The sequence below is a fragment of the Pyrus communis genome, chromosome 3 (assembly GCF_041283825.1).
Source record: "Pyrus communis isolate YQ-2024b chromosome 3, ASM4128382v1, whole genome shotgun sequence".
In the NCBI taxonomy this organism is placed as follows: domain Eukaryota; kingdom Viridiplantae; phylum Streptophyta; class Magnoliopsida; order Rosales; family Rosaceae; genus Pyrus; species Pyrus communis.
The window spans coordinates 17,692,920-17,717,852 of record NC_142567.1 but is presented as its reverse complement, the minus strand read 5'-3'; the positions used below and the strand labels follow the sequence as shown (position 1 = coordinate 17,717,852).

The window sequence follows — 24,933 nt, the reverse complement described above, 5'->3', positions numbered from 1 at the left end:
CATGTGCGCATTCCAGACGCCAGACAATAATCCATTGGCTGCCCGAGATCAAAACCCAGCTGGACCAATCACAATTTCACTCGTGGCATTCTAAATGGCCAAATCAAATTTCCCCCGTGTCGTGGGCCTAGTGGCAGGACACTGAAATTGTAGCTAGTGTCTAAAACATTGATGTTAGGAGAAATATCAATACGTAAATTTGTAAAAATATTGACAGATATATTAAACATCAATATCAACATTAGTTGCTTTTGATAGAAACGATGAAATTTTATGTCAAACATTGGTTTGAACGAAATATAAGAGTTTCTCAGATATTTAACAGTTGTGTAAAAAATAGTGACTATATCTATCAATTTTAGCTTAAATTTAAAAGTTTATCCGATATGAGATAACATTTAGACCTTATTCCATTTCCCTTGTTTTTTTTCTTTTCTTTTTTTTTTTTTTTTAATTTTTTTGAATATTTTCATAAATATATTGACCGTATCAAAGAAATTTCAAACGCAAAGTGTAGCACAGCATTAGAAATGTTGTGCTCCGATGGAAGGAACACCACTTGGCGCACGTCAGACAAAGCACATGTTCCCGAAAACCAAGAAATGATAGATTTTTCAATGTGACCGGTATACGTGGTGGTACATCACATGTTACTATACAAATGATGAGATATGTGTGCTAAAAAGTTAATAACTTAAAAAATAAAATCTTTCATCATTTTTATAAAAACACGTGATATACTATCCGTATTTCTGTTACAATAAAAATTTTCTCCAAAGATAGGAGCAAGCTCACTGGTCACTGGTGTACGTTACTGCGCTTTGTTAGTGTTGTGCGCCTCTGTATTTGTTAATTGCATGTGCATGTTACGTATAATACACTAATCATTGATCGAGTTGAATCAAATTTGTCCACTCCCAGCCTCCATGGAAGTCTGTGCTTGGCTTTCAATTTTGCAAAAATACTATTTTTATCACTTATTGTATCTTCTCTTTAACAAAGATAAAATCTACATATGTTGGCGACCTTACTTCTAATAAAAAGATGATACAAATGACACTACAACCTAGTAGTAAATGTAGCATTACTCTCTATTTTTTGTGGTTTGATGTCATTACTCTCTATTTTTTGTGGTCCGATGTCATTACTTTCTACAATTACCTCATATTGCTCGATGCAAACGGGGAAGTGATTTGGAAACATTTTTTTAACTTCGTACGCACTCTTATTTTAAATCTAATGATTGATGCTATTTGATTTATTTAATCAGATAATTATAAATAAAATAACTGTGTGAAAATCACTTTCCATTCCATTACTCTAATTTGACATAATTCATTTTCTTTGAGTTGCACATGCATCCAATTTTGATGGTTCTATTATAAACAACTCAGATTTTTCTTTTGGTATTAAAGGAATTCAGATTTGAAAAAGTAGAATGAAAACTCATGTTACCAAAATTAGGTGAGAAATGTCGGTGAGCTCTCACGTTTATATCGTTTTCTTCAGATGCCTTTTCAAAAAGAGAAATTGTAATGCAACTTAACAATTTTCTCTTTCATGTCACTTTAGTACTACAGTCTAGTGATATTTCTCTTTAATATTTGAACCATTATTATTATAAACTCATTTTGAGGCTAAGCCCACTACTTCCACTTAATATAGATAACATCAATTGTTAAAAAAAAACAATTTTCTCTTATAAAAATGAAAAATGCCACTTAGTACTACAATTTAGGGTATTTTTCCTCACTTGTAAGTGAGAGGTCTTATGTTTGATTCTCGTCAAAGGAGAATTTGAACTACATTATAGCTATCCCATTGTGAGGGTAAACCCACCCCTCCCTTATAGTATAGATAATATCGCTTGTTAAAACAAAAATGATACTCCCAATATTTTGCTTAAATAGATGCGAAAAATTAATAATCATAAGGCATAAATCGAATCAGAACATCGCTATACCCCTTTATACGACGAACACAACCTAGATAGTCACACAATTTTGCTCAATTTCATTGAGATCATCATCCCGGTCCACTTTTATTTTCTTTATAGAAAATGCCAAAGAGATCGCATTTGTATCATGAGTCCTGCTCTCCTAAGGTCCTCATTTTGAGGACTTGTAAGGACCTGATGTATATTAGCCACAAGATCATATTAGTTTAAATTTAAATGCTTAAAATATTTGACAACTTAATAAAGTAAAACAATAAAAAAAAAGAGTTTTATAATGGTTCATGAATTTTAAGTTGATTTTGCTTTATTAAGTTGTCAAATATTTTAAACCTTTGGATCTAATCAATTATGTCTAATATGCATTTGCTCATGTTCTCAAAATAAGGACCGTAGGAGAGTAAGAGTGTTTTGCATCATCTTTGTAATAGAGGCTATTTACTTATATCGGTAAACCTTACTTCTAACTATTACAATTTCTAATTTTGAAAGGTAATTGATAAAAGTCGAACTACCTAGAGTCCTAAATCCCTATTTTCTAAGAAAGAAAACAACATTAAGCAAGATGTTTTTTTTTTTTTTTGTCCAGCCCAATTTTACGACCTATTTTCATTGCACATGAAATTATAAGATAAAATTGTAAATATGTGTAGTCCCACCCGTAAAAGGCACATGACACATGTTGCATACGTAAAAGAAGGGATTTGAAGATCTAATTTTTTTTTTCTTGACCAAAGAATTATAAAATAAAAAACTAAAAACATGTAATTTTTTTTTCATTTTTAACAAATATTATCTACAGGGTGAGGGGTGGACTTAGCCTCACAATGAGTAATCAATAATGTAGTTCACATTCGTCTTTGATCAGAATTGAACCTAAACCTTTCACTTACCAGTAAAGATAAATACAACTAGACTGTTGTACTAAATGATTTAAAAAAAAAAATCCAATTAAATACATAAATAGAGAAGAAAATTAGAAAAAAAATGTTGAAGTTGGACGGTTACCTGTGTCGGCGTAGAAGGCGGCACACCCATTTCCCACAATTGTACTCTCACACAAGTCCCGCCCACTCTCTGAATCCGAAGGTAGAGAGAGAAAGTTAAGAGGAGAGAGGAAAAGAGATTGCTTTGCTTACTTAGAAAGTTGGCTACAGATTTCTTAACACCATGATTAGCTGCTAACTGTATTTAGATAATGCACACTTTTCAACCGAACCACCCCAACCCCACCCCTAAACGGCACCGCTTTTGAGGATTAAGTGGCGACCGGAGCAGCGGTTGGCGATCCATGGATTGACATTCGAAATCCGCCACTGTTAGTTTTTGAGAAATGGCGTGAGCTTTGAAGTAAATGCTAGAACTCATTGTATTCACAGGCATTGCGGTGATTTCGATATCTCAGTGGATCGAGGGAGCAAGCGATGGAGTCCAGGATGGATCAGTATGAGCTCATGGAGCAGATCGGCCGCGGAGCTTTCGGCGCTGCCATCCTCGTCCACCACAAGGCGGAGAAGAAGAAGTAGTTTATATACTCATATGTCAATGTGTGTGAATTTGTGTAATGTATGGATTCAGATTTGAGGCTCATTTGGTTTTGATACATTTCTCAGATATGTGTTGAAGAAGATCCGCCTTGCACGGCAGACGGAGCGGTGCCGGCGATCCGCCCATCAAGAGGTAGGTTCAGTTCAATACTCCAGTTTTCCAATTTCCTTAGCATTACTTGCAATTTTGTTTATGTTTGTTTAATATTCGGTACAAATTTGGTTTTCTTATTTATGTTTGGGAATTTGGAATTCTAGATGGCTCTTATTGCCCGAATTCAGCACCCGTTTATTGTCGAATTTAAGGAAGCCTGGGTTGAGAAGGTTAGACACATTTCTTTTTTAATGAATCTGTGTTTGTGTGTGGGGATGCACATATCGAATTTGTAGTCTATTTTTTTCGTTTGTGTTTTTCCTAAATCGGAAGTGATGCATTCAAAATGTAGGGTTGCTATGTTTGCATTGTCACTGGATACTGTGAAGGTGGAGACATGTGAGTTGTCATAGTTATTACATACTTCATTCATGGGTCTTAACTTGTATAATGTCATACTCCCTTAATATTCTTTAAACCATTGTTCCCATCTGTAAACTTATCAGGGCCGAGATGATGAAGAAGTCCAATGGGGTGTATTTTCCCGAGGAGGTTAGTATACTCATCTCTTTTTCCAAATCAGCAAGCCCGTACACACACATTTATTTTCCTTCCTGATGCTTATATTGAATGTCAGAATTCAATCTTATGGTCGGTTTGTGTTGGTGAATGTGGGAATTGCTCAGAAACTCTGCAGGTGGTTCACACAGCTACTATTGGCAGTTGAATACCTGCATTCCAATTATGTTCTACATCGTGACCTAAAAGTATGTTTGCCAATACTAGCACTTGTCAACTGAGTATGTAGTTTAAGGGTTTTTCAAGATTCATATGGTGTTCTCTTTTAGCAGTGTTCCAACATCTTTCTCACCAAGGATCAGGATATTCGTCTTGGTCAGTTCAAGATACATTTGAAAATTGTTTTATGATATTTTTGGCCTTCATACTGGTTTTTCGGATGATGTGTTTGTCCTGATTTTGTTCATCCTCGTATGGTATTTATACAGGGGATTTTGGTCTTGCTAAAACTTTGAAGGCAGATGACTTGGCTTCTTCGGTATGTGCTACACATGGGAATTTCTTTTATCTCTGATTCTCTGTATGTTATTTGTTTATCTTAAAAACCCTTACTTTGCAGTTGGAATAACTCATAGCTCAAGATTTAGTTTCAGAGTTCGAATTAGATATGATTAATGTTGTTGTTGTTGCTTCCGAAGTTTGATATCTTTAATTGCTAGTAATACAGTGGTGCAATAAAGTTCTAGAGTTGATAATGACCTCGATATGTGTACAACCAAATAGTAATGTTATAACGGAAGTTGTCAAATCATTAGATCCTTATTCTAAGTTGGTGTGGCTTTGTATGAAGCTATTGTTCAACCTTTTTATTTACTAAAATTCCCCTTTGCTTGCTGCGCGAGAATTTAGCATGAGAATAGATGAAATTTCTACATATTCTGCATAACTAGTCACAATTATTTCCATAATTCCATCACAATCTTACCTAATTCTTTTATTTTCGTTGTATCAAATTTTGAGCTTATCCTTTTAAGATTTAAGAAAATGAATGCTTAGAAGGTTGTACCGTTTCAATATACAATAAACAGGTTCGTGGTGCTTATTCTTAATAGTTCAGTTACTTACCCCTGATGATGATAGAAACATTGGTGATATTTGCGGAACTAACTGTTTCCCTGTACTTCTGTGTAGGTGGTTGGGACCCCGAATTACATGTGTCCTGAACTGCTTGCGGACATTCCTTATGGCTTCAAATCTGATATTTGGTCCCTAGGTATGTCGTCTTATAAGTCACACATATTAGATATTTATTTCTTTACACTTCTCTGATTTGTATCTTTATTTAACCTGTGGTTGAAAATTGTTGATTGTTTGGCCAGGGTGTTGCATATATGAGATGGCTGCTCATCGACCTGCTTTTAAAGCTTTTGTAAGATTTCTTACAAAATCTTATTGATTGTTTAAGTTCCATGTCTTTTTGTATGAATTCCAATTTACTCGACAATCAGTTAACGTTTTTCTTTTATACTGGAAGAGTAAATAGCATCTATAAACTCTAATTTATTTTGCAAAAAGTAGATAAAAAAAAAAAAACAAGAAGAAATTTATAGTGTTTTTTCCTTTTCAAATATGAGTTTATAGGAATCCTTATCATGTCCCCGTAATGCAGTGTATCTGTGTGTAATTAGGAATGATTTTTCATCTGTCTTTGAAGTGGCCAACAATGTACCGTGTATCTTGAACCTCCGTCACCCGAAGTCAATGAAAGAACTTATCAATAGAGTAATTTTTGTCATTTACAGAGTTCAATAGTGTAAACTGTAAATTGCTGGGTGTAATGGTTAACGACTTTCTTCAACTAGTCAACTTATTTTGGTCACAAGGGAGGCAAGAGAAGGGGGAATTGGGTGTGAGGGTAAATGGTGTCTACTACACGAGATACAAACCCTGACTCTTTGACTAGTAGACTTAATGCTGTTGTGAACCATCTAAATATTTTGACCAGTTAATCTAATTTAATGTTTGCATTATACATCGTGTTTCAGGATATGGCAGGATTGATAAGCAAGATTAATCGTTCCTCTATAGGTCCTCTGCCTTTCTGTTATTCGCCATCCTTGTAAGTTTCTTCTGCTTTTCAGAGTCTCATTTTCTTCAAACATGCTATTGTGCTGCATTACTGTGCCTTATGCCCCCCGTATCATGAATACGCATACGATATTATATACATATATATCAACATGGTACTACGTGCAGACACAAACATAAACTTATAAATCTATGCATATTTGAGTATTAAATGTTTTCCTGCTGATACAGAGAGTGGAGAAACACAAGTTTCCACTTTTTTCTCTTCTTTCCAATAATGGCTTTATTGCTGATTTGCTGTTGAAAACTGGATGATCTATAGCATTATAATCAATCTATTTGAAACTATGCGTGCAGGAAAACACTAATCAAAGGCATGCTGAGAAAGAACCCTGAGCATCGGCCAAGTGTAAGCCTTCTCTCTACAATGCTCTTTGTCAAATCGACAATTTTGAGTACAAGAACTGCGTACTAATAATCACTACTGTATATTTTGTCAGGCATCTGAAATTTTGAGGCACCCGTATCTGCAACCTTATGTTGATCAGTATCGTCCATCATTTACCACTCGAACAGTCTTCTCGCCAGAGAAGCGTGTATCTGTTGGTCATGAATCTCGGAGAAACATGGCAGAAAGCCACAACAGTAATGGGTCAAGCAGTGATAAAGATGGTTTGCCTTCAACTGAGAAAAACATTCCAGAAATGGACACACACTGTGATAATAAAGCTACTGAGACAGATTTAATTTCTGTTGAGGATGAAGATGGCTTTGATCAGCTCCTGCCTACTGAAGAACATGACCGAAATATGTGCACTTCAAAAGTGGAAGAACAGTTGATGAAACCACCTCATTCTGAATCTAATGTTGAATCGAAGCAACCAAAGACCATTAGGAATATAATGCTGGCTTTGAGAGAAGGAAAAACTAGGGAACATAGCTCACCAATGAGAAGTAATCGGTCTAAGGTTTGTCTGCCGCAAAGAACTAATGGAGAAACAGTGTCTAGAATACCCAAGCTGAGTGATGTCTCTCCTGTTATCAAGCCCAGTCCCGATGCACCAACTGTTGCATCTTCAAAGGCAACCCTCGATCCTGCAAAACGGACACAGGGATCCCATCCTTTAAAGCATCAGGTAATCAGTAACTATGATTTAATGTTTTTTTTGTTTGATGGGGCCTCGGTGTCCCCCTTCCTAGGGGTTTATTTAATAATTATTATGTACTTTATGTATTAAACTGATATTGATGTAATCTAGTTTCTTGTTTGCAGTTGCCCGTAATTGAATACTCACCGAAATCTAAACCCAGACATGATGGTACTCCCCCTTTTCCTATAAAACAAGTTGAAGATGGACTTCCAAAGCCTAGGCAAAGAACCCCTCCTACACTGGCTAGACGTCCTTCATTTCCTGTACGGATGAAGCAAGTGGGGGTCGATGTTCCGAATGCGGTGAACTATGGTGCAAGGATAAGTCCAAGGGAGATAATCCAGGAGCCTGAAAAGAATCCCCCTCAAGTGCCCAATGGTTGCCCATCAAACTCTCCTAGAGAAGTCCCGCAAGAGCCTCAAAGATATCAAGAAACTATTTCAAAAGGATTGCAAATGGACAGCAGCAATTCTGTCTCCTCTTCTGCGTCAATTCAAGGATTTGAGATTTGTGATGATGCAACAACTGCTTTTATTGACATGAGAGTGCAGGTGCTTCCTGATTATGGGAGCGTCACCCGCACTGAGAGTACAGAGTCTCAACCGAGCTGTTCACCCGCTTCTCATTTTCACTCAGTGATATCTGAAACTGCTGAAAAAGATGGGAATGATAATAAGTCTGAATGCTTAATTGAAACCTCTGAGGCTATTCTAGATCTTCAGAATACAGCTGCTGGTGACCAACAAGTGAGTTTAACTGCCACTCTCAATCTCCCTGACCGGGTTTCTGAAGAAAGATTTATTTGTAACGATCATACCCCTGTAAGTATGCCCAGTTGTACGCCTGATACAGTGGATCAAGTAAAACATACATCTACATCTAGTGGTCACGACAAGTTCACTGCAAGGGAACATCAATCCCCAGTAGCGGACACCACCCTTTCTGTTGCCCCTCCCATTTCATCAAGCCAAAATTTATTTCAACAAGATCGAGGAACGGGTTTGCAAAATCGGTTAATGGAAAAGTCGGCTGCAGCTAATCTTGCCCCTGCTTTTGATGACATCATACATGTGATTAGGCATAGTAGTTTTCGTGTTGGGAGTGATCAACCAGTAATGGAATCCGTGGAGATGGGGGTTGAGAATGTGGATGTTGGTAAGCTGATAAATGTGGTAAGGGATGAATTGGAGATGCGAAATGCGACTGGCCTTGTGGATCAGAAATCATCAAACTGTGCTGAGACAGTGAGCCCGGAATCAAATAACTCCGATCTCTCTAATGTGAAAGAACCCGAGATAAGAAACCCCGTTCCTTCAGCAAAAATATCCGAATCCTCTGAGCCTACAAAGTCCAGTCCTCCGGTGGAAGAGGAAATACCAGAGAAGGAAATCATGGATGTCAAGTCTTTTAGGCAGAGGGCAGAAGCACTAGAAGGACTACTAGAATTGTCTGCAGATTTGCTGCAGAATAACAGATTGGAGGAACTCTCAGTTGTTTTGAGGCCTTTTGGGAAAGATAAAGTCTCCCCAAGAGAGACGGCTATCTGGTTAGCAAAGAGTCTGAAAGGAATGAGGATTGAGGATGGCGGTCGGAGTTCATGAAGCATTCTCCACTGTAAGCATTCTCAGTTTTTTGTCATGCCTCTCAGAAAATTCAAATCCAATTTGAATTACAAAGACAACGACCAGGTCTCGATTTTTCGCTCTTTTTTTCTTCCTTTTCCTTGATTTTGTAATTCTTTGCATGAATTTGGTTGTACATAGCGACCATACGAACTCTAACATTGTCTACTCGCCAAGTGTATGATACGGTGTAGCTTGCAGTCAATGTTATTAGGTTTTTGAGCCAAAATAGTCTCTGAGATTTGCACAACACATCACTTTGGTCTCTGAGATTTGAAATCAATAAAAGTGGTCCCTGAGATTGTCCATCATCAATCATTTTCGTCCTTTCGTGCAAAACTATGTTAAATAAGGATCAAAATGATAGATATGCCTTCAATTTAATAAACAGTAAGCCAAAATGATTTGACAAAAATTAAGGGTATTTTGGTCATTCTATTCTTATTTAATGGAGATTTTTCAAGGAAACACCAAAATTAGTGATGGTGGACAAACTTAGGAACCAATTATATTGACTTCAAATCTCAGGGACCAAAGTGAGGAGTTATGCAAATCTCAGGAACCATTTTGGCTAAAAAATCATGTTATTATTATGGTACACAAAGTATTTGGTGAACTTGTTGATCAGGTTCTAGTTCTTCTTTGTCGAAATAAAACGAAAGGATGGTAGTATATGGAGAGAGACGAAAACACTTATGACAGTTCTTTGGCTAAGATTCGATTAGTGTCGTTTTAGGCTTCTACGTTCCAATACTTTTTCGTTAATATTCTTTTGAAGCACTTCTTAATACTTGTACAAGAAGCACTTGGATTTTTAATTAGCAGTTTAATGTGTGCTTCTTAGAAAATCACTTGTTGAAAAGCTGTATGAGCATAAATGCTTTCTATAAAAACAAATACAAATAAATAAAGAGAGTTTTAATGAAAATGACTTTACAAAAACAAAATCATAATAAAGAACACTCAATAAACTATTTTTTGTTTAACTATAAAGATCAAAACATTAAAACAAAAGACGCTTTAATGAAAGAGAAGGACTAGGCTTCTTAACCCTTTAGGAGATCCTTAAAATACTTTGTGGTTTATTCATAGAATTTCGTGCTCATAACTGGAATTGTTAATATTGTAAATCACTCTATAAAAATCATTTATACAAAAAATCAATTAAAAGTAAAATCGTTTAGTCATCGAATGGTATAAAAACATATGGACAAATTTATAGTAAAATCATTATGAATTGTCTATCTATTTACTAAAATTGATTGACCAAACGATCCTAGTTTTAATTGATTTTTTGAAAATATGATCTTGGCACAATCATTTATAATATGAACAATTTGAATGATAGGCACGAAGTATTGTGAATAGGCCGTGTTGGAACCAAATTCGCAAATTGCTGCAAACGTTGGAGTTACGCAAGTTCAACTACCTGTAAGAAAGCAAATAATTGTGAATTATCCTAAGGTACTAGTGTGGTATTGCTAAAGGCTTTCCGATGGTCAAGTTAGTAAGCAATTTTGAGACTCAAGCAGTGGCCAAAAGAATAGACAAAAAGTAAGTAGGAGTCAGTTGTGTTACCAGAGTTATGCGCTGGATGAGGGTATTTATATTAGTCGGGGACCTTTTAAGATATGGAATCCGTATTAAACCGGCAAAGTCCAAGAGGAAATCTAGGATTAAATATTGTTTCCTCTTAGGACTGTGGTTAATTGTGGCGTATGCCAATCCCTATGTTGTAGGAATATCCAAGAATATAGGAAACTCGTCTCATCCCAATCGGATTAGGTTTCTGTATCTTGCGGAACAAGAATAGTCAATCTTAGTGAAGTCGGCAGACTTACCTTTCCGGAGTACAATACGATGTGGTTGCATTGCGGTTTTGTTTGAGTAGCTCAATCCGATCAAACCTGTTGAATCATGACTAGACTTCTAAGGTACGCATATTTTGATCCGTCTTACTCTGGTCTTGGAAAATCATGGTCTCACAGTTGCCCTTAGCTATGTATCTGAAAGACCATTCTATTTAAGGATGGGTAGTTATAAAAATACCATGCATTTCAGAGTAAACAGGAATAGTTACCATTTGATATTCTTTTGACATGTAGAGATCCAGTCTCGTTACTGTTGGGAGGTAGTAGAGACGTTCCAGAATCGGGTGTGCGATCTCGAGAGTTGTTCCATAGAAACAAAATTTATGAAAGATATCACTTCACGTGTGTGCGAAAAACAAGAAGCTAATTTTTTTTTTGTTATCAAGTGATTTTGGCTGTCGGATGCACATATCTTGAAACGAGACGTTCAAGATTCAACAGTGAGACGATTCTAAAAGATCCTCTATAATTATCTCGAATTCACTCTTCATTCTCACTCTTCTAAACTCTCATAAGCGTAAAATACTTTTTAAAATTTCCAACCATTACCTGTCTTCAATTTTTAGACTTTCGTTTTTATTGGAAGAAGATCTACTTCCTGTTAGTTACCCTAGCTGGTAGGTAGCATGGGTGTATGCATAGGGTGCTGTCATTTACCCTAGCTGGTAGGTAGCATGAGTGTGTGCATGGTGCTGTCTAACAATTTGAGTATGGCTGTCATTCTCACTAATTCAAGGGACTGCTGATCTTGCTTTAGTTATTAGGTGATTAGGCATAAATCAAGGAAGGAAGATTGTTTCTTCGTCCTTGTTTTGTTCCTTGTTTTTCTTCTCTTCCCACGCTCATATATATGAGCTATCTTTGTACTTTGTTTCTTCATAATAGAAAATACACCTTCAAATTTCAATATGGTATCAGAGTAGTGATCCTAATCGACTTGCTTCTAGTTTCTTGAGAGATTTGTGAGCTTTTCTTGATTCTCTATCATGGCTGAAAAGAGTTCAGTGCATGGCCAAGAAGTTAGCTCGCATGCTGCGCCCTCTTCATTTCATTTAGATGTTGATGTCAATCCAAATCACCGTCTTAGTTCTGTCTTACTAAATGAGTTCAATTATCTTCCCTGGGAGAGAGCAGTCACTCTTGCCTTGGGAAGACGATCGAAACTTGGTTATGTTAATGGTGTTATTCCAACGCCTGATGTGTCTTCATCAGATTACAATGACTGGTTGTGCAACGACCAGTTGGTCATGTCATGGCTACTAAATTCTATAGATCGAAAGATTGCAGAAATTTTCAGCTATACTGAATCCTTCTGCATTCTTTGGAAAAATCTCAAAGAAATGTATGGGAATCAGAATAATGCAGCTCGAGTGTTCCAATTAAAAAAGGATATTGTCTACAACAGGAAGGAAACTCATTTGTGCAGCACCTTGGGAAGTTAACCACTATGTGGAACGAGTTGAATGTCTATCGGCCACACACCATTGACACTGTCGTGCTGACCAAGAGAGCTAAGGAAGACAAAATATTTCAACTTCTTGCGAGTTTAAGTCCTGAATACGAAGATCTCAGGAGTCATGTCCTCATAAGTCATGATATTCCTTCATTCTCAAGTATGTGTGCCACAATTCAAAAGGGAAGAAACTCGCGGAAAAATTATGACTGTGGAATTAAAGGAAAATATACCAGAAGCTAGGGTATATTTCTTTAACCATAGAACTAGTGAAGAGAGGGGCTACAAAGGAAAGAAACCTATTGTGAAATGTAGCCATTGTGATACTGGTGGACACACACGAGATCATTGATGGATTCTCCACCCTGAACTAAGGCCCAAGTCTTATAGGGATAACAACAAGGGTTTCCTTACGAGTTCACACAACTCATCCTACAAGGCAAATCATACCGTCAACACTTATTCCGAGAGAGCACATAAGTTCACCTCCAATCCAGCTAACCTGATCAATGAATTTGCTGCATTCCTTCATAAGAAACAAGGTCATGGAGACAATGAAGGATCAACTAGTCAAGGTGACAACAAACAAGCTGCTCTACTTGGGCAGTTTGCTGGTTTTTTGGCTGAAAATGAAGGTATGACACAATAAGATATTCCAGGTATCTTACAATCTTTCTCAACTGCTCTCAAAGTTGGTAATGTGCATGATTATTGGATTATAAATTCAGGAGCTACTGATCATATGACTAACAAGTCTACAAATCTGCATAATTTTGAAAAACTCTCATGTTTATCTCAAGTGTCAGTTGCTAATGGCAAGGGTGCTATGGTTGTAGGGAGAGGGAAAACACATTTGATTTCTAGTGATGTTGAGTATGAGGCTCTTTATGTTCCCTCATTCCCTTTTTAGCTCTTATCTGTTGGAAAAATCACAAACTCATTGAACTGTCTTGCTATTTTCTCCCCAAAAACTGTGGTTTTTTAGGATATCACCACCAAGAAGACGATTGGTGAAGGTTTTTTCTTAAATGGCCTCTACTACCTTTCCAAGCATGTCCACATTCCCAAGGTTTTCCAAGTCACTTCAAGCCTAGTTCAAGAACAACAACTTTGGCACCAACGACTTGCACATCCTTTTGATAAAGTTCTGTCCTTTTTGTTTCCAAACCTGTGCAAAGTTACCAGTTCCTGTGATGTTTGTCAATTCTCTAAGTTCACTAGATTACTTTTCACTTCCTCCTTGTCTAGGGCTAGTAATCCTTTTGAAATCGTGCATTCCGATGTTTGGGGACCAGTCCTAGAGTCCTTTGACGGATACAAATATTTTGTAACTTTTGTAGATGATTTCACAAGTATCACTTGGTTGTATCTTTTGAAATTTAAAAGTGAAGTGCTGGAAGTTTTTCAAGATTTTCATAGACTTGTAAACACACAATTTTCTTCAGACATTCATGTCTTACGATTAGATAATGGCTCCGAATATATGTCCCATAGCATGTCTCACTATCTAAGCACACATGGTATATTACATCAAACTAGTTGTGTTGGAACACCTCAACAAAACGGGGTAGCAGAAAGGAAGAATATAGATCTACTTGAAAAAACCAGTGCTTTTATGTTTCACTCGAATGTGCCTAAAAATTTTTGGTCATAAGGTGTTCTTACTGCTGCATATCTCATCAATAGATTACCTAGCAAGATATTGAACTTTAAATCACCTTATGAGGTATTGAAAGATAGACAGATCAATCGATCCCATTTGAGAGTTTTTGGATGTACATGCTTGATTCACATTCAAGCACCAAATCGTGACAAACTAGATCCAAAGGCTGCCAAATGTGTTTTCCTAGGCTATTCATCCACTCAAAAGGGTTACAAATGTTACAATCCAACAACTAGGAAAATAGTTGTTTCAAGGGATGTGAAATTTGAAGAAACCATGCCTTCACTCAACCTCTCGACTATTCTAGAGAAGGGGAGAATGTGCTTGATTTCTTCCCAATACCATATCTAAGTGAAGAGGATACAATAGATATTTCAAGGGACCAGGTATTGAATGAGGTTGATTCTCGCAACCTGCATAATTCTCCACATGTGGTCCCTAAAGAACCTATCTCATCAGAATGTTAAAGGCACGAAAACTGACGGACATTCTGACGAGCGCAACAACTCAGCCTAGAAACACCCCAGAGGCAGCCGAGCACGTCGTAGTCGCACCAGCCCCATCGGCAGGAGACTTCCGGCGCTTGCATGTTGACGAATCATCTAACTGCTAGGGATCGGGAATAGGCCTAGTTCTCACTACCCCAAACGATTCGATGCTCGAGCAGGCAATCATTCTAAGCTTCAAGGCGTCAAACAACAAAACAGAGTATGAAGAACTACTAGCAGGTCTCTAAATGGCGAAAGACTTAGCGGTGAAGAAACTCGCGATCTATTATGATTCCCAATTGATCACCAACCAAATCGCAGCAAAGCATCCAAGGATGACGAGATACCTCAAGAAGGTACTAGAGCAACTAGCAAGGTTCCAGGCGTACACACTTACTCAGGTTCCACGAGTAGAAAACGCCCACGCAGACGCACTAGTAGGTTTAGGCTTTACCTTAGACCATCAGGTCAAACGCTCCATCCCAGTTAAGTACTTAGAGAAGCTGAGCATAAATGAGGAAGCAATAGTTGAGGTGACGCATATCAACACAACTCTGAGTTGGCAAGATCCCATAATCGATTACACAGTCAACATAATGCTTCCCGTAGACAGAATGAAGCCCAGGATGCTCCATATGAAGGCAGCATGATATTATATGTGGAATGGCATGCTCGTTCATATATCCTTCTTAGGACCACATCTCTACTGCTTATTGCCTTTCAACGACCTGAAGATTCTTAACTCAATCCACGAAGACGTTTGTGGAAACCACACTAGAGGCTGCTCCCTAGCGTAAAAAACTCTTGACGTTGGCTATTACTGGCCAACCATGCATTAAGACGCCAAAGAGTATGTATAAAAGTGCGACAGCTGCCAGCGCTTCAAGCCAGTGCTCGCACTACTTACCAGTGAACTCCATCCGCAGACGAACTCTTGGCCATTCATGCAATGGGCGATTGACCTGGTATGACCAATACCGTCTACCACTGGAAGGTAGAGGCATGATGATCATAGCGACCGACTACTTCACAAAATGGGTCGAAGCCGAACCTATGACTACAACTACCTAGACGGACATAAAGAGCTTCATATGGAAGAACATCATCTGCCGCATCGGCATCCCTCACTTTATCGTCACAAACAATGGTCCGCAGTTTGTGAACAAAGACTTAGCGAAGTTCTTCAAAAAATATGGAATCAAGCAGCACATGTCCACACCCCGGTATCCGCAGGGCAACGGGTAGGCCAAGACGTTTAGCAAGACCATCCTCTACTGCCTTAAGAAGTCATTTTTAGACAAGAAGGGCAAGTGGCCAGACGAGCTCCCTAGTGTTATGTAGGCATATCGTACCACCAAGAGACGAGTAACCGGTAAAACTCCATTCTCCCTGGCGTATGGCATATGGCTTTGAAACGATCATTCCTCTCAATGTCATAGTGCCAAGCATTAGCACTATATTGCCGAATTTCGAGCAGAACGAGAATGAGATGGCCACAAATTTAGACTTGGCAGAGGAATAGCACGAAAAGGTTATCACCCGCATTATGGCCTATCAGGATTAGATCCCCTCCAGTTACAACAAGAGGGCGAAGATCCAGTAGTTCCAGCTAGGAAACTTAGTCCTCAGAAAAGCCTTTATAATCGTCCGCCGAGAAAGCTCTAAAAAGATGACTCCTATCTGGGAAGGTTCATACAAAATTAGTCGAGTAAGCGGAAATGGCAGCTACACCTTCATCACTATGAACGACAAAGAGATCGAAAAGTAGTGGAATGCTTATAACTTGAGAAAGTACTACATGTGACCTCTCACCATTCCTTAGACCCTATTCAAGATAAATAATGTTCGAAGACACAAGCAGCTCGATGAACAAGACTTTGCATGCTGAGGACAATCAGTTGTTATGTTATTACTGCCCATAAGCCTTCACCCCTGTGACGTCTGCCCTTGCATACATGGCGTGTGCTCTCCCATCAGGAGAGAGTAAACTAATATGGGATATCCAGACTGGGATGGGTTTTACGACTGCTTAGTTCCCCTTGAATGCAACGAGTATTTGCACGGGATTACTTCCAGAATTAGCCACAAGAGACTTTTTCTTAAAATGACTTAGTCGACTAAACGATTCAATTACGTGGGAGCCTGGGTCCCTAACCGGAAGAGACGTTAAGTACAGGATCCTTGCCTATGAAAGAATTCGTGTAACTAGATGGTCCGTCCTCAGCGTGCAAGTCTTCATGAACATAAGTAGGCTCTGAAGTGTTGCAATTCTAGCTAAGCAACCTACAAAATCAAGTTACAACTCGGAAGGATGTGGCATCTGAGGAGCTATTCTGCCTACATCTTAAGCTTAAAATGCCTCCGAGAACCAGGGATGATGCCTAAAGTCGTAACGCGGGTCCTCTGTTTTTGTAAGTAAGACTCCCGACCGACATCCTGCAGAAAGGCAGCCTTAAGCAATTTGTAAGTCGAGGCTTATACCTAGTATGACTACGCAGGCCTGTCTGCTTATTTAAAAGTAATGCTTCCGGGCGACTGTGTATGGTTTAAGTTTTGCAGAAGCTAAAGCTGAAATATACAACTATAGCAGCCATGTGGATTTCCTCTATTTTCTATGAGAAATAGGTGTCCAGCCGTTGACTTTATAAGTTAAAAATTTTGCATCATACCTCGGGAAAGCCAAGGTTCATGCAGCCGCTAAAGCCGAGATGTACGACTATAGTAGTTACGCGAATTTCCTCTACTTTCTATAAGAAGCAAGTATCCAGCCGCCAGCTTTATAAGTTAAAAATTGTTAAAAATTTCGCAACATGCCCTTGGAGGGCCAAAGCTCGTGCAGCCGCTAAAGCTGAGATGTACGACTATAGCAGCTATGTGGATTTCCACTGCTTTCTACGAGAAGCAAGTATCCGGCCATCGGCTCTATAAGTTAAAAATTTCACAACATTCCCTAAAAGGGCCAAGACTTATGCAGCCGCTAAAGCTGAAATGTACGACTATAGTAGCTACATGAATTTCTTTTGCTTTCTACGAGAAGCAAGTGTCTGGCCCCCGGCTCTATAAGTTAAAAGTTTCGCAATACGCCTCGAGAGGGCTAAGGCTCATGAAGCCGTCGAAGCCGAGATTCACAACTATAATAGCTACAAGAACTCGCCTGCTTTCTACGGAGGCAACGAGTTTGGCCGCTGGCTTTATAAGTTAGAAATCTTGCATTTTTTTCCTCTTGCATTTAAAGCTCCTTGAGCCTTGAAGCCAAAACTAAAACCTAAGTGACAACGTGGGATTCAAGGAGCTCACCCAGCTACTCGTCCAATAGTAAAGTTTTGAAAAAGACATGGCGAAATAGAAGGATAAAGCAAAGCAAGGAAAACTATTTCAAAGGAAACTTGTCTAAAATTACCTATAGGTGGTAGATGTCGAGTTATTGATGTGAGATGGATCCAGAAAAAAGGGGGTTCTAGTTATAATCCAGAAACGATTCGTGTATATATTTCACAAAAACGTGAAATCAAAGTAGGTGATAAAGTTGCTGGAAGACATGGAAATAAGGGCATTGTTTCAAAAATTTTATCTAGACAAGATATGCCTTATTTGCAAGATGGAAGACCTGTTGATATGGTCTTCAACCCATTAGGATATTTCTACCCAATTGATAAACTAGCTTAAAGGCTAACAAAGTTCAAATAAAGCAAAACGAAAAGGAAAAGAATTCCTAAGTCTAAACAAAAAGACTACTCATTGGCAGCCTGTGCAACCACTGGTCCCTCGACTGCCATACTTTCAACAACCATACCGTTCTTAGCAGCCAAAGCTCCCATCAGCTCATCCTCAACTATGCCTACCTGGATTGCTTAATCCTTAACTGCTCCACCAAAGGCAGCCTTGAACGAGAAGTCAAGCAAATCAATTAGAGAAATGGATAAAGTCTCGAAGTCCTTCTCGGAAAACTCATAATTTGACGGCCTACCCTGAAGATGGTCTACATAGCCATGCTAGTAGAAATTGGCTTGACAAGAAGCAAGTGCCACTTTGTGACTAACTTTCTCATTATTCAGCTACACATTCTCCTCAACAAGCCCAGTGTGAGCATCCTGCAGCTTACCCAGCTTCTTTTTCAGGTTCTCGCTAGCAGACAGCGCACCTTGAAGATCCAATTCCTTACACTCAAGAGTACTGGCAACTTCCTTCAGATGAGACACTTTAACATGCATGAAGACAAGCTCCTCGTCCTTGGAAAATTAAGCAGATCACAGTTTCAAATTGAAATGGTTAAGGTCATTGATCACTAGTGAAACACGACTGACTTCTTTCTCTACAGTTTCCAACATCGCTTGAGTCTCACTAAGCTTAGGTTTCAAGTGGACGACTTCCTGATGAGTGGTTTCCAGCTACACATAAGTGGGGGCAGAGACATTAGACCCCTTTAAAACGGCGAGTTCAGATTCGATATTCTCAATCTTTTCGGCAGTCGGGCGAAGCTTAGCCGTTAACGGCATTTCGGCCTCCTTAGCACACTTGATAGCATCCTGAACAACGCATATAGACTCAGTTGCCAGGATTAAAGTCTTATGCATTGTAGCAAGCAAAGAGGACCTTATCAAGTTGGCAATACGTTTCACAAAAGAGTCTGAGCAGACGAAAACTTTCCCAACACTGTTAAGGAATTTGGCGCATGAATCAATGTCTTCAAGCAGGTCAGCCTTCAACAACGTACAAACCTTGGGAAACTACCCAGCCTCAAACTCAGTGGATTTCTCATAACTGCCCGTACGAGTTGACTTCCTTTTCTCAATAGATGAATTAGTCACAACAGAAGGAGGAGAAGACCCAAGTACCACTTTAGCAGGAGAATCTATCTTCTCGCTCTTCAAAGTAGTGAGCTTCTCGAGAACCAAACTGGACTTAGCTCTTGACGCGCATTTCGTCATAAACCTAGACACCAGGGGCATCACCAAACCTTTTTGTTGGGCAATCATTTCAGCAATGGTCCTGGCTACCTTTATAGTAGCAGGTTTCACAGACTCTGACTTCACGGTCTTTTTTATCTCTTGGGAGAAGTCAGATCGATGACAAGCTTCTCAGTAGTAGGCGAGCCTTTATGAGCAGTAGAAGAAGTCATTGGCTTCTTCTTGGCTGAAAGTTCACAAGTAGGTGAGGAAGATCTTTTCTTTCCACCCTCATTGGCAGTAGGCTCTACAACAGCGATCAGACGAGCAAACGCCTCATCCTTTATTCGCTTTATCTCTTCATTCGGAGGTAGCCCGCATTTCTTCCGACAAAGATGACTGAGTAGCCAGCGCCACTCATGGTACTTAGCAGGAATGCCCAAGGTAATGTGCACTTTCTTCATATACGCTGAAGTTCTTGGAGCTGAGCCAAATTCTGAATCTACACAAAGTAAAAAGGACAATCAGTAAACTGAAGTCATGGAGCAGCTCAACAAAAATTTAAGCAGGCTAGGAATGAAGCAGTTCACTTACCACTGATAAAGGTAGTCGGGACACATAGCTCAGGAGATGAGTCAGACTCTCACTCTTCAGTCACCTCCAAGGTATCTCTTGCCCACTCGTGATCACCTTTGCAGGAAGTATCAAACAGTTTATAGCGAGACCTCAGCTACCCTACGCCTTCCTTGTGGTCGATTTCGAAGAAGTACTAAAACTCATTTATGGTCAAGCCAAGATCAAAGAACTTGCTCAAGTTTGAAAACCCCATCATCGTATGAACTGCATTCGAGGAACGCTGAGCAGTCGCGTATTTCATAAAGCAGATCTCCTCCTGGAAAAGACGCGGAATGGGAAAAGTAAATCCCAACACGAAGTAATACGGATGGAATTTGATAACCCTCTTCGTAACAGTCGCACCTTCACCGCACTGTTCATGGTCGCTATCATCCTTCACCTTCTTGACGCGAGCCCTTGATGAAATCGCATACTTATACGTCTCAAGAAAATCTCGAAACAGCTTGTCGAAATTCATCGACATGTGCAGCCTTGAAGTAGCCCATCTTGTCGGAATAACCACCTTGACGGTACAAAGGTAGATGATACTCGTCACTTTTGCAAGGAAGATGCCTCAAAGAACATACGAAAAGTGCGAAGAAAAAATATTTAGAAGGCAGCTTACAAGAAGAAAAAAAAAGAAGTAAAGGACCGCAAAGCCCAGCACCCCAGCACCAGGCTTCACAGCCAAGCCTTCTCTTTCGTATAGCACGACCCAACACGAGGGGAGGCCTACGCCTCTTTTCCTTTCATTCTTTTGTGTTTAACGCACCCCAAACAGGCCTAGGCCTCTTGGCCCAGGTCATAGACACCAGAAAGTCTCTCAATCTCTCGTTTGAGTTACAACGAGCCCGAGCCCAGTATTGCGCCCTCAGCCTGTGTTGAGCCATCACTTGGCCCACACCAGCGGCGCGACAAGCCTAGCTCGCGCTACCAGCACCTCGACCCAAGCCGAGCCGACCCCATGCTGCACCACTAGCAGCCTCGTGGTATCCCTACCACATCACTCACGCTTTTTCTGCCCTTGCCAAGCCAATTTTTCAAGTCCCAAGACTCCCAAAAAATCAAGTAAAAGAAAATTCAAATTTTTCTTACCTTGGTGCGGCACGGAGAAGAAGAACAACAACGAGAGATGACTCTTTGCAAGGGCAAGAGAAGAAGAAAGTTAGGGGAGGGGGAACAAATTTCCTCTGGCTTATTTCTTCCTTGTTGGAATGATGATTGTCCTCCAAATTTATTTAATCCCTTGCTTAAGGAAGAATTAAATAGGTATTGGGGGCAATTGGTTTCCTTTTCTTAGAAAAAGTCTATCTCCAAATGAAGGAAGGAGATTAAGTTCAAATTGGGAAAAAACTTTACAAGCCAATGCAGTTTGGGATTTCTATACCTACTGGCATTTTCCTACGTGCAGCCTAGTAGGTGTGGGGGCATTTATGGAGCCTAAAATAATCCCAAAATTCTAGAGGCGACACGTGGATTTTTTCCTAAGAAAGACAAGATTTCACTCAATAAAGGGGCAGGTTCCTCATATACTCCCACGCGCAATTCACACCCCTGAATGTCCCAACAGGTGAATACGACTGCCCACAGCTCACCTGCCATTGGCAAGAAAAAATCAAAGCATTAAAGATGAACATTAATTACCCAAATCCTATCTTTAATACATTCCTAATTGAAAATTGACTCCATTCAAATAAGTAATCCCTATTTAATTCAATTAAGGATAATTACTCCATTATCTCAAGATATTACTTCCTATTTAATATCTTGAGAATATTTCTCCATAAATCTTGGCCAATAGGATGCCGCCATGTGTAGGAGAAAACCTTAACACTAAGGCCAGCTCTTTCCTCCTATATATACCCCATATTTTACCAAATTTCAGTAAGGTTTTGCTACCCTAAAAAGCCCTAAACACTTTACTCTTCTCAGAGAAACTAACTTAGGCATCAAAGATCCATTGGCCTAACCCTTCCCCCCCCCCCACCCCCCACCTTGTGGGCGCGTGAGGCTTAGGTCCTTGATCAAAGGTGTTGATTGTTTTGCAGATACACTTTCGTCAAAGCTAGAGATGGCGGAAATTTGCATCGATACTAATGATTGAAGGATATAATGAAGATGAGTAAGGACAATTAAACAGCTTAATTGTATATGGAAAATATTAATTATTCAAGAACAAAATGTTCGTTTTAGGCCTTAAGTTGGTTTTGGGTTTCGGGACCTAAATGAGTTTTAGTCCACAAGGCACATAAGGTTTAAGTTGTGAGACAACTAAAACAAAATGAGAAAAATTACCCTAATTAACCATGTGTGGTCAGCCGTAGAGGGATGGTGTTGGTAGACTTATTACAAGTTTCCCACTCATTTGGAATGACTATAAAAATATCTTTATAGCTCCATCCCTCATTAGGGTTTCTTTGGACAAAGATGAGAGAACTTTTTCTCTCTCTTTCTCTCTAGGAGGCTGGCCACATTGGGAGAGTTCACTAGCATCAAACTCTTCAAATGTCACTCATCTTCTTCCTTCATCATCCTTGGTGTCAGAACATAAAGGTCTCAAACTATGGAAATTTTTGGAGAATCCTTTTCTTCCATCCAAATCTAAGAAGCAAAGTTTCTTCATCCACATCCATGAAGCCAAGGAGCACAAAGACAAAGGAATGAAGACCCTCACATGGGTGAATATCCTTTACTAAGCAAACAGTTGCTTCAAAGGTATTAAAGTTTCTTAACTCTCTTTGTGTTTAGAGCTGAGTCTTGGTTCACACCACTACTAGGCTTTGAAGTTCATGGTTTAATTTTTGTTTTATACTGCATAAAAGCATGCTTCCGTCATTTAATTGTTAAGCGCATGCATTATGTATCTTAATGAACTTAGTTTCCAAAAAAAATTCTTCAGGTTTTGTGCCAGGAATTAAGGGAATCTTGTGACCATGTGTTCTGGAAGGTGGAAACTTAGAAGGGATGACAAATACTACTTCAAAGTCGCCTACCAATGCCTCAAATCTGAGAGTTGTTGAGAAAGTTAACTCAGAGGTATCCACCTTTCCTACCCCTAGAGAATTCAACACGACCTCTAAGTTGGAATTAGAGAATTCTTTATCTAACTGATGGAGGGATGTGTCTTTGAATCTACACTAAACTTCATAGTGAGTAGTTGGAAGTCCCAAAGAACTAGATTTACAATAGATAGCTATTGTACTCCCAAAACCACATCACAACCACCCAAGGGCAATGAGAACAAATCTACTTGGTAGTTATACCCTTCCACTTCTAAAAGAGCCTGCCAATAACAGCCTTGGCTTTTCACCTTGCCTCCATCAGCAATCATGACTTCAAAATGTTTTGTGGGTTGCAGTGACCAGCCTAACTTCTTAACTAATCTTGAATCAATGAAATTATGGTGCTACCATGGCCTAAATGGAAGCACTCACTAAGTGCAATGCTATGCAGCTTTACTGGAATTGTATCCTTATCCTCAACAACTTCATCCTCTTCACAGACATCTAACATCAAAAGCTGCTTATGAACATACTTGTGATCTCTAGCATATTTCTCCTCATAGAACCAACATTCAACCCTTTTTTTTTTCCTCTGCACTTTTTGAGGACTTAGTTTCTTGCAAGGCAATTAGGCATTCTAGGCATCTGTAGGATAGTGTTATGTATTGGTCGAGGTTTAATAACGGCTGCAGGCCTATTGAAAGGTGGTTTGAGATCAGAGCTAGCTTAGTGTCGAATTGAACAGCTATGTCGATTGCATCATGAACAATACTTAGTTTCAACAGTTTCACATCATACTTCAATTCTCGTTTTAATCCACCAATAAAACAAATCTTCAACAGAATATACTCAACATCAATAGTGCGTTTAGCAAGTTTACAAAATTCAAGTATGTCATCCTTAAGAGTACCTATTTGCCTCAACTTGAACAAGGCTTCAGTGCAGTCCTCAAACTCAGAAGGACCAAACTCCTCGCCAACGGAACTCATTCTTGAGATGAAAAGAGGCGGAGACCATCTTCTGTTGCTCTGGAGTATGGTAGTACGCAAAATACTGCTCAGCTTTATAAATCCATGCCAAAAGGTCATCGCCATCACTTCAACGAGGGAATTCTAGACGCTGTTTGCCACTGTGGATGTGGAGTGAACCCACTGCCATCAAAATTGTCATGTCGTGGCGGACACAGGGTGTCGATGTGACGAAGATCACCCTCCTCAATGAGCATCGGTTTTCGAGCTGCCGGATCTGGCACGTGAGAGGTCGGATCTAAAGAAGTTCTCCGCCACTGACAAAATATTGCTCACGGCAGAATTGTTTGAAGAAAACAGCTAGTTTAGTATCCATAGCTGATGACAACGAAGAATTGGCAGCGGTGGTGGAGGTGGATGAGTTGTGGGATAGCCGCCAAAGAGGCTTCGATGGCTTTAAGGCAAGCATCCATGGTAGAGAGGCGGGAAGTAGTGGTATGGCGGGTCATACAAGAGGGAGTCCAAGATGAAAAGGGTGATACCAATGATAGGTTTCAAGCGCACAGCTCCGTTTCTCAACTTGCAAGTAATTTAGCAACATTAATGGAGGTGGGAAGGAGGAAGACGATAGAGAGAGAGAGAGCTGGAAATGTTTTTGTGAAATTATATTTTAATATTCAACTAACTGTTACGGAAGAAGCCACCCAATTGGTTACATATATTGAGTCAACTATCTCCAAATGCCAGCTGGCCGCTCACTAGAACAAACTAACCAATTATGATCAAGATAATCACATTCATAACAAAAACGCTCCATATTCCATTGAAAATCCCCAATTCTATGAACCACTTCCCCTTTGGAAAAGTGAGGAACGGCGTCCCTTATTAAACTAAAAGAGATTGAAATTGTTTTTTCGTTTTATTTTCTAATTACTTATGAAACTAAAAGAGATCGAAATTGTTATTAAAATCGTATTATTTTGCAAATAATATTGGGAGAGGGGGAATTCCA

At 39.3% G+C, this 24,933-nt stretch overlaps 1 protein-coding gene and 1 long non-coding RNA gene across 3 annotated transcripts; one reads left to right on the top strand and one right to left on the bottom strand.

Moving 5' to 3' along the window:
* Positions 1-2,943: 2,943 nt before the first annotated feature.
* LOC137715766 (serine/threonine-protein kinase Nek5-like) lies at positions 2,944-9,591 on the top strand. Of its 2 annotated transcripts, XM_068455111.2 has the most exons (14): positions 2,944-3,476; positions 3,568-3,634; positions 3,760-3,825; positions 3,948-3,994; positions 4,102-4,147; positions 4,282-4,362; positions 4,447-4,489; positions 4,603-4,652; positions 5,306-5,387; positions 5,494-5,543; positions 6,160-6,233; positions 6,560-6,611; positions 6,703-7,338; positions 7,476-9,591. In XM_068455111.2, the coding sequence occupies exons 1-14, from the start codon at positions 3,379-3,381 to the stop codon at positions 8,952-8,954; spliced, it is 2,871 nt and encodes a 956-aa protein (XP_068311212.2). In that variant the 5' UTR covers positions 2,944-3,378; the 3' UTR covers positions 8,955-9,591. The 2 variants fall into 2 exon arrangements, with proteins under 2 accessions (XP_068311212.2, XP_088547294.1); XM_088691168.1 differs by lacking the exon at positions 3,948-3,994 and having other exon boundaries at positions 2,991-3,476.
* Positions 9,592-18,087: 8,496 nt separating this feature from the next.
* LOC148698063 (uncharacterized) lies at positions 18,088-24,611 on the bottom strand. Its single transcript, XR_015960797.1, has 3 exons — positions 23,864-24,611; positions 19,931-21,546; positions 18,088-19,838 (listed from the first exon to the last, which is right to left on the bottom strand). It is a non-coding gene; the product is annotated as an uncharacterized LOC148698063 (long non-coding RNA).
* Positions 24,612-24,933: the final 322 nt, after the last annotated feature.

Coding starts and splice junctions, on each gene's coding strand:
- LOC137715766 (XM_068455111.2), top strand. CDS start 3,379: ATGGAGTCCAGGATGGATCAGTATGAGCTCATGGAGCAGATCGGCCGC. Junction 4,490..4,602: donor GGATCAGGATATTCGTCTTG/GTCAGTTCAAGA, acceptor GTATTTATACAG/GGGATTTTGGTCTTGCTAAA. Junction 5,388..5,493: donor ATCTGATATTTGGTCCCTAG/GTATGTCGTCTT, acceptor TTGTTTGGCCAG/GGTGTTGCATATATGAGATG.